This window comes from Trichomycterus rosablanca, chromosome 2, assembly GCF_030014385.1.
Source record: "Trichomycterus rosablanca isolate fTriRos1 chromosome 2, fTriRos1.hap1, whole genome shotgun sequence".
NCBI classification, from domain to species: Eukaryota; Metazoa; Chordata; class Actinopteri; order Siluriformes; family Trichomycteridae; genus Trichomycterus; species Trichomycterus rosablanca.
This window is the reverse complement of record NC_085989.1, coordinates 27,319,437-27,333,069: the sequence shown is the minus strand read 5'-3', so window position 1 is coordinate 27,333,069 and position 13,633 is coordinate 27,319,437. Positions and strand designations below refer to the sequence as shown.

Here is a 13,633-nt window from a genome sequence, read left to right as displayed (position 1 = left end):
TTTGCTTTGAGAACTTTTGCTTTAATCAAGTAAAATCCTGGAGACTTGATACATCTGCATTTCCATTGTGTACATTTATTCCTTGTATTAACAAAGACAAAAGGCTTAGACTTAACCCTAGTTGATTTTATACTTCATAAAGGGAACACTGCATACAAATGAAATGCTTTTTCTTGCTCTGAGGGTTTTCCCGCCAGGTTGCTCACTGGATTTCATTGAAAATTAACAGCGCTTCTTATCTTAAGGAATGAAGGCAGTAGAAGGTAATGGAACCATTAATGACTAAGTAGTTACTGTATGTGCAGAACATCTTATACAACATATTGACATAATGTAGGGACTATCTTATTTAGTTTTGGCTATTTGGTTTGATTTTATGAAGGACCAGGTTCAAAGAGCAAGATGTTAGTCTTGCTTGAGCTGGAAATATTGCTGACAATAACTTGAATATTTCACTTATTACTAAAATTACATGTTTGATATATTTTAAAAATATATATTTAAGTTGTGGGCATGTTGGTGACACAGTGGTCTATTATGCTAGCCCAAAACAGTTGATAGTTTTGTTTGATATCTAGGCGCTGCTATCAGCCAGCCTGGTGTCCACACAGACATGATTGTTCATGTATGAGGAGGGGCAATAGCTAAAGCTTGTTGATGGATTGGCTCCCTTTCTGGAGTATTCTAGTGACCAGTATTTTCTGGTGGAGTTGTTGTTAAAAAATAAATACTTAAGCCGTATACTTTATACTATGCAGCTGACAGATGTTATTTGAAATTAAAAGTATTAAATAATATTTAAAAGCATCATTTTTCCATTTAGGTTTGTAGACATTCAGACATACAAATAGAGGTATATAAATATTTCTGGTAGCGCAGCAGGCTGCCCTAGTTTTTTGACACTATTAATCCATGGGCCCTATTTTCACTTGAGACTAAACTCCATTCACAGTTCAAAACATTGCTGTCTTAAAATATTTCTGCCATGTAATCTACATATCCCTCTAGTTTTGAATCCTCACTGACATCTACTCTGTTTCTCACTTTCTCTTTCCTCAATACTACCCAACATGTCCTTCATCCTCTCTGCCTTTTCTTCTTCCTCTCATGCATTTATTCTTCCTTGCTCATCATGGTTTGGCATGTTACGGTGTCTGCGGGAAGCGTGGCGTGGGGGTAGTGCGAGAGCACAGCAGGATACACCCACTGTGGGCTCCGGTAGCTCTTCGCCAGAGGACCAGCTGTCAGTAGCTGGGTCATAGCGCTGTACCGCTGCTTTGTAGCGCTTCTCAGCTTCATTCCACCCACCAACAAGATACAACTGATCACCAAGGGTTGCCAAACCAGCTGTGCTTACTCCCAGTGGCAGAGAGGCAGCCCTATTCCACTGGCCAGTCTCTGGTGAGAAAACCTCTGTGGTCATCACATCCACACGCTCTCCATTCAGCCCCAGCCAACTACCACCAACCACGTATACTTTACCGCCTAGTGTAGTGGAACAGTGCCAGCCACGTGGTGTTTCCAGTTGTGCCTGTTCACTCCATGTGTCCCTTTCCAAGTCGTAGTGGGCCGCAGAGCGGGAATAGGCACAGTTGACATAACCACCGGTCACCAGGATGTTACCAGAGGGCAGGATCGCACTGGCGTGGCAGCAGCGAGGCATGTCCATTGGAACACGAAGCTGCCAGCTGTTGGATGAGGGCTGGTAGCTCTCAATGGTGGCCAGCAGGCCATCTGTGTTTCGACCACCAATTGCATAAAGACGCCCATTGGTGGCCACCAGGCTGAAGTGAGTGCGCCGCTGGCGCATGCTAGACAGGTGTAGCCATGTGTTGAACCTTGGATCATATCTGGGAGTGGTGCAAAGTCAGGGTTAAGGTAATTATTTTGTTAAATTAGGTTACTTTACAATCACAGATTTCCTAAAGTGTACCTGCAAAGTGTGCCAACAGCATGTTTAGCTTGGTTTCGAGCATCGTTCTGGTCCTCTCCCCCTGCCACATATAGAAAACCATCCATTACAGCGACACACTGGTTAAAGCTCTTAGCAGGCAGCTGTGATAGATGGCGCCATGTGGCGACTCCATCACGAGGGTCTCTCCAAAGCACCTACCGACAGAAATGTATAGTATTAGTTTTGTCAAAATTAACACCAATGAAAGTAATCAAAGTACAGATAAAGACAACTAACTGTCATTGTCTAGATTACAAATTTTGCTCCTTGGAAAACAATCTACTCCCAACTCTTTACAAGACCCAAGCCTTTGTTTTTAATACAGTAGGTGTTTATACGGCTTACTTCTCGACTTAAGGCACGTTCAGTGAGGGATGGGCGGCCACCAATCGTTAGCAGAGCAGTCTGGCTGCCTCTGATCTTGGTTCGGCGGGACTGAAGAGCATTCTGTTGGTAAGGTAGCAAATGGTAGTTCATGGCATCCACCAGTAACCGGTGACACTGAGGGTCCTGCATCATGCGAGCAACAGGCTGGATCTCACTGACCAACTCGCTTGCAGGGATAGTCTCAAAACGGACATGAGTCAGCAAGTCGGAAGCGTGAACTTGTCTTTTCTGGTCAAAATCTAGCCACTTCATGGCCACCTGAATTGGAAGAAACATAGATAGCCATACATATTAACACTTGAGTTCACTCTATATCTAACTACTAGGATTCCATTCTCCACCCATTCTATTTCTGTATACAGTACATAAGTATTTATATGTACTGCAATAATTTGCTTCTGGGTCATACATATAAATAGTACCATGTGAATACCCCCACACTTAGTCTCTCCACCCCCATTGGTATATTTTTCCATTTACAGTCCAATGCTGTGGGTTCACTGTAACAAGAAATGTTTGATATAGCATAAATGTCTGATATAAACAGGTGATCCTACCTGAAAGGTGGTAACCTCTGAGGGCAAGATCAGGTTGTCATCCTGTAGGAAAGCAGTGATCTGCTCCAAGGAGAGCTGAGTGAACTGGGGGGTGTCTGCAAACTGGGCAAAGTTTTCTAGCACAAAGCGGCGTGCAGAATCCCTCACAGGGCCCAGACCATAAGCAGCACCGATGTTCCACACATACACACATGTATGTACATTCAGCTCAGCCATTAGAAAATCCATGCACATCTGGAGGAGATTAGGAATTTGTAGAGTAGTGGCCGCAGACACGGTACAGCCAATAGTGTACAAAGACATGTGCACACGGCCAAGATAAGCAAATGTGATCACATTGGCTAGACCTGAGGATAAAAGTAATAAAAATGTAATGTATTAACTTCCTGCATACAATGTAATTTACCAAAAGGGCTTGTTTAATATAATTGGATGATATTTACAATCTTTTCCAAATACTACAGAAATCAAGCTGTTTACCTAGTGGTGAAATTGTAGGTAACTCCAGACGTTTGAGACCTGGGTCCTTGGCCAAGACTTCACGCAAATACTGGCTGACAGAGGACATGACAAGCTTATGGACATCAAAGGCCTTGGTCTTGCAGGCCAGCTCCAGGTCAGTAAGGAAGCGCTCTTGTCTCATGCGGCTCAGCTCCTCTAGAAGTGCAGATCCATGTAAAGGTCTGGTCACCTCCCCACCCAGACCAAAGCCCCTTTCCCCCGGCCGGATCACAGGTGGCATGGGTATCCCATTAAGACAATTTAGCTGCTCAACGTTGAGAGGCAGGTCTAATTTTTTCACTCCTGGTTCAGGTACCAATACACCACTTTCCACCTGTGCTGGCTCTGGAGTTGCTTTCTTGGGACGAGATGACTTCTTTTTGGGGGCCATTGTGACAGGCTAATTTTGGAAATGTTTATAGTTACTGATATCTGATTATTGAGTGTCAGTAAGCAGTGGTGCTCGTGCAAACCTGTTAAAATTAATAAATATGTAACTAAAGTATTTAAGTATGTAAGTTTTAGGGGTTTTTTTTGGACAGACTTACTTTCTTAACCCTCTTTTCAAATTAGACTGACAGGCTAATGAAGCAAACAGGCAAAAACAGTTAACTGACTGAGAACTGAAGGTGGAAACTGACAAACAGATTCTATCAGACGGGGTAGGAGGTGGTCAGTGTTAGCAGTCAGCACCTGAAAAGAAACAAAAAACATAATGATTCTTCTTTATTCTAGTCAGGTAACAGTCACTGTTCAGCACACACCCTTTACAGGATACCAGTTCATTGCTGTGCAACAGAAACTTATTTACTCTTTCACACCTAGGGCCATTATCCGTAGCCAATCCTCTTACTTGCATGTTCTAGAGAGGTGTCAAAGTCCATCTGGTTAGTAAACAGGAACAAATCTTGGTACCTGGGCCTGTGCAGTGTGAACAATATCTGCAGCACCTTCATAATGACTTATTGCTAAAGTGACTGCAGAATAATTTATGCAGGCAACATACATGTAGTTAATTTCATCTGTCAGTCTAGAGTTCAAAATAAAATGATTGACATGTGCAGGTGGTCTTGGGGCATGACTACTTGATAGGGAGTGTCAAGTTTATAATTTAGTAAGGTTCATCACATATGCGAAGAAGTTAGTTTAGTTAGAAAGCTTTGGGGATTCCCACTTAAGCACTTTTAAATTAATGTTTCACATCTATATATTTTTTACTGTGAATCAGAAGCAGAATCTGGCCTTATTGGCCAAATATGCCTACATATATACAGTATATACAGTGTATCACAAAAGTGAGTACACCCCTCACATTTCTGCAGATATTTAAGTATATCTATTCATGGGACAACACTGACAAAATGACACTTTGACACAATGAAAAGTAGTCTGTGTGCAGCTTATATAACAGTGTAAATTTATTCTTCCCTCAAAATAACTCAATATACAGCCATTAATGTCTAAACCACCGGCAACAAAAGTGAGTACACCCCTAAGAGACTACACCCCTAAATGTCCAAATTGAGCACTGCTTGTCATTTTCCCTCCAAAATGTCATGTGATTTGTTAGTGTTACTAGGTCTCAGGTGTGCATAGGGAGCAGGTGTGTTTAATTTAGTAGTACAGCTCTCACACTCTCTCATACTGGTCACTGAAAGTTCCAACATGGCACCTCATGGCAAAGAACTCTCTGAGGATCTTAAAAGACGAATTGTTGCGCTACATGAAGATAGCCAAGGCTACAAGAAGATTGCCAACACCCTGAAACTGAGCTGCAGCACAGTGGCCAAGATCATCCAGCGTTTTAAAAGAGCAGGGTCCACTCAGAACAGACCTCGCGTTGGTCGTCCAAAGAAGCTGAGTGCACGTGCTCAGCGTCACATCCAACTGCTGTCTTTGAAAGATAGGCGCAGGAGTGCTGTCAGCATTGCTGCAGAGATTGAAAAGGTGGGGGGTCAGCCTGTCAGTGCTCAGACCATACGCCGCACACTACATCAAATTGGTCTGCATGGCTGTCACCCCAGAAGGAAGCCTCTTCTGAAATCTCTACACAAGAAAGCCCGCAAACAGTTTGCTGAAGACATGTCAACAAAGGACATGGATTACTGCAACCATGTCCTATGGTCTGATGAGACCAAGATTAATTTGTTTGGTTCAGATGGTCTCAAGCATGTGTGGCGGCAATCAGGTGAGGAGTACAAAGATAAGTGTGTCATGCCTACAGTCAAGCATGGTGGTGGGAATGCCATGGTCTGGGGCTGCATGAGTGCAGCAGGTGTTGGGGAGTTACATTTCATTGAGGGACACATGAACTCCAATATGTACTGTGAAATACTGAAGCAGAGCATGATCCCCTCCCTCCAGAAACTTGGTCGCAGGGCAGTGTTCCAGCATGATAATGACCCCAAACACACCTCTAAGATGACCACTGCTTTATTGAAGAGGCTGAGGGTAAAGGTGATGGACTGGCCAAGCATGTCTCCAGACCTAAACCCAATAGAACATCTTTGGGGCATCCTCAAGCGGAAGGTGGAGGAGCGCAAAGTCTCGAATATCCGCCAGCTCCGTGATGTCGTCATGGAGGAGTGGAAAAGCATTCCAGTGGCAACCTGTGAAGCTCTGGTAAACTCCATGCCCAGGAGAGTTAAGGTAGTTCTGGGAAATAATGGTGGCCACACAAAATATTGACACTTCAGGAACTTTCACTAAGGGGTGTACTCACTTTTGTTGCCGGTGGTTTAGACATTAATGGCTGTATATTGAGTTATTTTGAGGAATGAATAAATTTACACTGTTATATAAGCTGCACACAGACTACTTTTCATTGTGTCAAAGTGTCATTTTGTCAGTGTTGTCCCATGAAAAGATATACTTAAATATCTGCAGAAATGTGAGGGGTGTACTCACTTTTGTGATACACTGTATATATATATATATATATATATATATATACAGTATATATATATATATATATATATATATATATATAATTTGTTTTTGGTTACAGTAGCTCACGTATGCCTACAAAAATAAATTATGTTTTTTAAGCATTTTTGTTTTGATCCCACTTCAATTTTTTCAAAGGCACCTCTGAAGATCCTATAATTCTTAAATTCTCTAAAAGTTTCAATGGTATTTTTTTATTTTATTTGAAGTTGTCAAAAGGTCCAAGTTTTGTCTCCCAGTACCATGTGTCTTTCATATTTATTCAGTAACATGTCACATCACAGTTTATTCTAAGAATTAGTATGGTGTTCTTGCAAACATATGAACAATCCTCCAAAAATTATTAGCTAATTGAATTTAGTTTTGTCTGTGCAATTTTGGATGTGCATCTTTGTGCTTTTTCCACTAGATTTTCTTGCTCCTGAGAACCTTTGAAAGTTTCTTTATCTTTACCACAATTGCTTTTAGTCGCATAAAATCTTTTAAATAAAACAGATGCAATACAGTTACTGGTCTGTCTGCAGCCTTGATACAAAAATGGAAATAATAGGACAAAATAACACCTGAAACACTTTTTTGTTTGGTGTCCTCAGTGCAAAAACATCTTGTAAGTGTTGTGAAAAGGAATGATAACATTACAAAAAGGTAAATGCTTTACTGTCCCAACTTTTTGGAATGTGTTGCAGGCCTGAAATGCAGTAATGGATGTATATTAACAAATGAAATGTAGTTGACCAGACAAAACTGGTTCATACTGTCTGCAATAAAATAAATGTCAAAGTAAATGTAAGAAACACAGAATTTCATTTTATTTGCAATTTAGATACTTTCTGATTTGAGGTTGTACTTGTTTATAGCTGAAATGACAATAAAGGCTTCTGAATCCTAAATCTGCTATTGTCACTGTCAATAAAATGATGGTTTCAGCAAATTCCTATAGTTCTGCATACCTAGCTTCACACAAAAACAAACCAAGTTAGAGCATGACCCACAGGAGCAATCAAGTCAATGTCTAAAAATATTCTAAACCCACAGAGAGCATGCCTGGAGCTATACTGCTTAAATTACCCTCCCAGTGCCATCTGCCCCTTCCATCTCCCATGTAAATCCCCCACTTTAACAACTTTTATTCACCAGTTATGCACCTGTCTCTATTCTATGTCTTAAGTTTTATTGTTTTTGTTATGTATTGTCTTAGAACTATGTGTTAATATTCATACCAATTTGAAAAACAATTACAGATTATTCCACAGTGGATTTAATTAAGTGGGAATAAAAGAAAGTACACAATGTCAACAAACAATGGTTGCTTTTTATAGGCTGGCAGCTATGTAACAGAGTATCATATTATTTAAGATACTGCTGATTTGCTCTGGTATCAGTGTGTGGTGGTGGGAAAGCTATGTAAGTTACTGTAAAAACATTTTGATCTCGCACCTCTTTTGTTACAATGTAAAACACCTGTTAGAATTTAGGCTAAAACTGTTTACCTTAGTTCCATTGGACCACCAGCTTTTTTTTAGCCATATTGGGGGTTCTGTGAGTAAGAATATGCTTTCAGTAAGGTTCTCTTACTTGCATTTTAAATAAAGCCCTGTGTGTGTAACACCTTTGTAGAAATTTTAATTTGTGTGTTTAAATTCAACTCAACATTAGCTCAACAATTACAGTGTATCACAAAAGTGAGTACACCCCTCACATTTCTGCAAATATTTTATTATATATTTTCATGGGACAACACTATAGAAATAAAACTTGGATATAACTTAGAGTAGTCAGTGTACAACTTGTATAGCAGTGTAGATTTACTGTCTTCTGAAAATAACTCAACACACAGCCATTAATGTCTAAATAGCTGGCAACATAAGTGAGTACACCCCACAGTGAAGATGTCCAAATTGTGCCCAAAGTGTCAATATTTTGTGTGACCACCATTATTATCCAGCACTGCCTTAACCCTCCTGGGCATGGAATTCACCAGAGCTGCACAGGTTGCTACTGGAATCCTCTTCCACTCATCCATGATGACATCACGGAGCTGGTGGATGTTAGACACCTTGAACTCCTCCACCTTCCACTTGAGGATGCGCCACAGGTGCTCAATTGGGTTTAGTCCATCACCGTTTACCTTCAGCTTCCTCAGCAAGGCAGTTGTCATCTTGGAGGTTGTGTTTGGGGTCATTATCCTGTTGGAAAACTGCCATGAGGCCCAGTTTTCGAAGGGAGGGGATCATGCTCTGTTTCAGAATGTCACAGTACATGTTGGAATTCATGTTTCCCTCAATGAACTGCAGCTCCCCAGTGCCAGCAACACTCATGCAGCCCAAGACCATGATGCTACCACCACCATGCTTGACTGTAGGCAAGATACAGTTGTCTTGGTACTTCTCACCAGGGCGCCGCCACACATGCTGGACACCATCTGAGCCAAACAAGTTTATCTTGGTCTCGTCAGACCACAGGGCATTCCAGTAATCCATGTTCTTGGACTGCTTGTCTTCAGCAAACTGTTTGCTGGCTTTCTTGTGCGTCAGCTTCCTTCTGGGATGACGACCATGCAGACCGAGTTGATGCAGTGTGCGGTGTATGGTCTGAGCACTGCCAGGCTGACCTCCCACGTCTTCAACCTCTGCAGCAATGCTGGCAGCACTCATATGTCTATTTTTTAAAGCCAACCTCTGGATATGACGCCGAACACGTGGACTCAACTTCTTTGGTCGACCCTGGCGAAGCTTGATCCGAGTGGAACCTGTCCTGGAAAACCGCTGTATGACCTTGGCCACCATGCTGTAGCTCAGTTTCAGGGTGTTAGCAATCTTCTTATAGCCCAGGCCATCTTTGTGGAGAGCAACAATTCTATTTCTCACATCCTCAGAAAGTTCTTTGCCATGAGGTGCCATGTTGAATATCCAGTGGCCAGTATAAGAGAATTGTACCCAAAACACCAAATTTAACAGCCCTGCTCCCCATTTACACCTGGGACCTTGACACATGACACCAGGGAGGGACAACGACACATTTGGGCACAATTTGGACATGTTCACGTGGGGTGTACTCACTTATGTTGCCAGCTATTTAGACATTAATGGCTGTGTGTTGAGTTATTTTCAGAAGACAGTAAATCTACACTGCTATACAAGCTGTACACTGACTACTCTAAGTTATATCCAAGTTTCATGTCTATAGTGTTGTCCCATGAAAAGATATAATGAAATATTTGCAGAAATGTGAGGGGTGTACTCACTTTTGTGATACACTGTATGTTTTAAGAGGTAATCTGACCTAGGCAGTGTGGCTGTAATTTAATATTTCCTTACTTGAAAATTAAACTGCGCTCTGAGGTATTTTATGTTCCTTTGAGATGGTCTTGTATCCTTCTCCAAATCTGTGCCTTTGTATGATTAGATCTCAGACTTGTTTAAAATCTTTCTTGACTCTACAGATAGATCAGTAGATATAATTGTTGACAATTATAAAAGTTAGTGGGTATAACATCAAAACTAGTCTTACAAGGGTGATATACTTTTCCAATGTCAGTAAAAACCTTTGTTAACTGCTGTCAAGCTGAATATTAGGTTTTTGAACTGTACGTTTTTAGTGTATTTTTAATTTAAATCCCTATAATGAATTGTTCATTTGTTTGTATAAATTATTTCCTTGTTTTACATTTATGTGACCAATAAATCAGTTCCAAGAAAACCTGCCTTTTTAGATTTAATTTAAATTAATTTTAATGATTAAAATTTACCTTCTTTTTAGTAACATATTAGACATGCTACTGTGCATATTAAAAAAATAATAAGACACTGTATGCCCACCATGGCGATGTCATTAAGATAAAAGAAAAAAAATAAATAACTGTAGGAGTTTTGCATTTAACAATTGTACTTAAATTTTCTCTGTGATACGTGTGCTTTGTTTAATAATAAACTTGCGAGTGTTGCAACATCCTGTCACTGCACATACTCTCAGCCAACCAGTGTTGTTTCACATGACACCACAGCAGCTGCTGGCTTTAGGTTGTAGGATGCACATAGTTTATTGCAAATATACAGAGCCCTACTAACAGATTAAAGATTTTGCTAGAAATAGAACACACAGATTTACAAGTATTACAGCCCAATTACAGTAAGACCACCTGTCAATGAACACTGTAAATAGTAAATTAGGAAAATTTGTGTAGAAAAGAAAACATATACATTTTGTTATTGTATTATTGATGCTACAGTGTATTCTTTTTTGTCTTTGCACTGTTATGATGTATCATTTTGCTTATACAGTCACATTGATTTTAGAAACCTGAGTTATTCCTCTCTTCAATACAGACACATTTTACATTTACATTTTCAGCATTTAGCAGACGCTTTTATCCAAAGCGACTTACACAATGAGCGGAACACGATGAGCAATTGAGGGTTAAGGGCCTTGCTCAGGGACCCAACAGTGGCAACTGGGTGGTGGCAGTGCTTGAACCGGCAACCTTCTGTTTACTAGTCCAGTACCTTAACCACTGAGCTATCACTGGCCCCCAATGATGTTGAGACACAATGATGTTGCAGTGCTTTGCATTTTTAACCATAAAAATTGGCAAATGCGTGCATTCCCCTTAAATGAAACCACATAACTGATGTGGATTCTTTTAGGAAATCTAGGTGAGAGGTTAAGGTTTTTGGTTTGAGTACTTGGTCTTGTATTGATGTCACTATGCAATCAGTGAATGCAAATTCAAAGAATTTGGGTACAGAAGTGGCTTAAAATATAAAAAGTAATGAGGACAATCAAATATTACCCATAATTATACACATACTGTACACCATGCTATATAACACACTTATACTATGTTCTCCCAAGTCATATTATGTTTTATTTTTGTTTTTGATCTTTCACTAGTAGCAGTAATGAGTACTTTGTTGGTGAAATTGAGATTAGTCGACCCTTGGAGGAGGTAAAAATCTGACTTGCAAATGAATTATGAGGGAAGGGATTTAGTGACAACTGTCATGTTAAGTGCCAGAGCTAATATTGTACCATGTGTAATGTGTAAGCCACCTCCCTTCAGCCACAGCGTGTCATTTACTATATCTACCTTGTTATTTAAAGAGACTGGAAAGCATGCAGGAACCCTAGAGCTGGAGGTGAAATTAGTTCCCTCCTACATGTTATCCAGTGTCTTGGTCCAATTTGGACCTACTTCCTGGAATTCAGTTTGATCCAGTGTTATATAAGTATGCTTACACTGTAATTCATTCCTGAGCAAAAAGCAATTGTTTGCAAATTGTTGTGGAACTAGAACCCTTTACTTTATTCAACTATATTAGTCATTAACTGTTTCAGTTATTTTACATAATCATGACACCAGTTTCCATTGTGTTGCATAGATAAATCAAATGTTGTATTTTGAATTATAATGAATGAATCTACTCTTTTATGAAGGCAAGCATGCACTAAAAATTAAAGCAAAGACAAAAATGTTTTACCTTACTTTTCCAACTTTTTTCTTACTCTATGATCTTTCTTTGTTCTTTCTTTCTTTCTGGCTTTCTTTCCTTCATACAGATTTCTTACAATTCTAAACAAATCCTTTTTTGCTTTTTCTTTTCTGGTCCTTTACCCTTGTGTCCTCTGTCTGTCAGTCTGTTTGTAAGAGCACTGTCCATTTCCCAGCTTGAAGGAGGCATGTTCCAAGCAAAGCAAAGCACAGTAACATTAACCCCAACGCCTGAGCTCCACCTGGGCTCTATTTCCATATACAGTCAGCTACGCCTCTCCACCAAACATAGCTCACATCCAGCCTGCACCCCATTCAAGAGCCTGAAATGGAAAGAAGGCGGGCACTGCAAGCAATTTAGCCATGCCAACATGCTGTGTTCATGTTTTTTGTTGGAGAGTGAGCATTACAATCTTTATAGAATTTTAAATACAGTCACTTTCATCATCTGCTTCATCCTGGTCAGGGTCCTGGCAGGTCTGGTTCCATTAGGAAACTTGGACAAAAGCCAGGATTACCAGAAATACCCCCTTTCCCAGACATAGCTAATCATGTCTGTGTAGACACCTGGTCGGCCAATAGCACCGCAGACAATTGAACTTGGATTGTAATAGTGTAATAGATTGAGCACCTCTTATCATTATTTTATCATCAACATTATGAAACAAAGATATATTATTAACATTTTTATCTTTAAAAAGGTAATGAATTTTATTTATATTTAACAAATATTTAATCATCTCATTAACTTATCTTGAAAAGGTTACAAATTCTGAATGTTAATTGTAAGCAAGGCCTTAACCCTCTAATATCAGTGCCTGAGGAGCAGATGCTATCTATTATCGTTGTGCAGGATGAACCAACTCCTTATTAATGCCTTTTTGCATTTCACCTAGGGTTCCATCTCACATTTGTATATTTAAAAAATATATATATATTTTTAGTATTTGTAGTTGTATGTGTTCATTTAAAAATCACTCCCTGAATATACCATGCATGCATCTTTGGTAGTGCATTAACATTTGCTTAATTGCATTTAAAATCCTATACATTTTTTGACATTCACATTAAGGCATTTGGCACACCCTTTTTTGTAAATCCAAAGTTACAATTTAAGCAGTTGATATTATGGGCCCAACAATAATAGATTGGCAGTGGTTAAGCTTGATTGATTGATTGATTGATTGATTTTATTAAACCATTTCATATTTTTTAAATAGATGCAATACCTCTTATAAAAAAACAGAAACAATCAGGGATAACACAAAAAGTCTGTAGACTTATTTCCATTGTGATCCCTATACATAATCAAGTCCAACAATAAGCAGCATAGCAAGCTTGACATCATAATACAATCACTAAAACATAACAACACAATGCATTCATTTAATTTAATGCTTAAACTCTCAACCTTAAGGCCAACGCTTCCCAAAAAAGGGATTATCAGTTTCATTACCAACAAAAGATCAGGTGGTGAAATATAAATAGAAAGTACAATGGGTACTACACATGTCCAGGGTCCTGAAATTCAAGGTCATTTTTCTCAATTCTAGTCACTGTCCATAAGGAGTTTACCAATTTATTAATGCCTGTGTGATTTCTCTTCATGTACTCATAGCAATAAGTGGACAATTATTAATATTATAGACCATATGGATAGTGGTCACCCGAACAGGTCAGAACACCTTGTTTTCTGTTTGGGTCTTCAGTCTTATCATATATTACTCTTCTAATTGTATCCATCTCTCTGGTGGCTGACCATCCTGTTTTTCTTTTACCTTTAACTGTTCCAAGCATAAT

General features: G+C 39.5%; 1 protein-coding gene across 2 annotated transcripts; it reads right to left on the bottom strand.

The window, feature by feature from the left end:
• On the bottom strand, positions 1-12,045 carry klhl43 (kelch-like family member 43). 2 transcript variants are annotated; one of them, XM_062990564.1, is made up of 6 exons: positions 11,823-12,045; positions 3,379-4,092; positions 2,899-3,245; positions 2,300-2,599; positions 1,934-2,109; positions 1-1,850 (listed from the first exon to the last, which is right to left on the bottom strand). In XM_062990564.1, exons 2-6 carry the CDS (start codon positions 3,788-3,790, stop codon positions 1,106-1,108), a joined length of 1,980 nt encoding a protein of 659 aa, XP_062846634.1. In that variant the 5' UTR covers positions 3,791-4,092; positions 11,823-12,045; the 3' UTR covers positions 1-1,105. The 2 variants fall into 2 exon arrangements, with proteins under 2 accessions (XP_062846634.1, XP_062846635.1); XM_062990565.1 differs by having other exon boundaries at positions 11,828-12,045.
• Between the last annotated feature and the right edge of the window lie 1,588 nt (positions 12,046-13,633).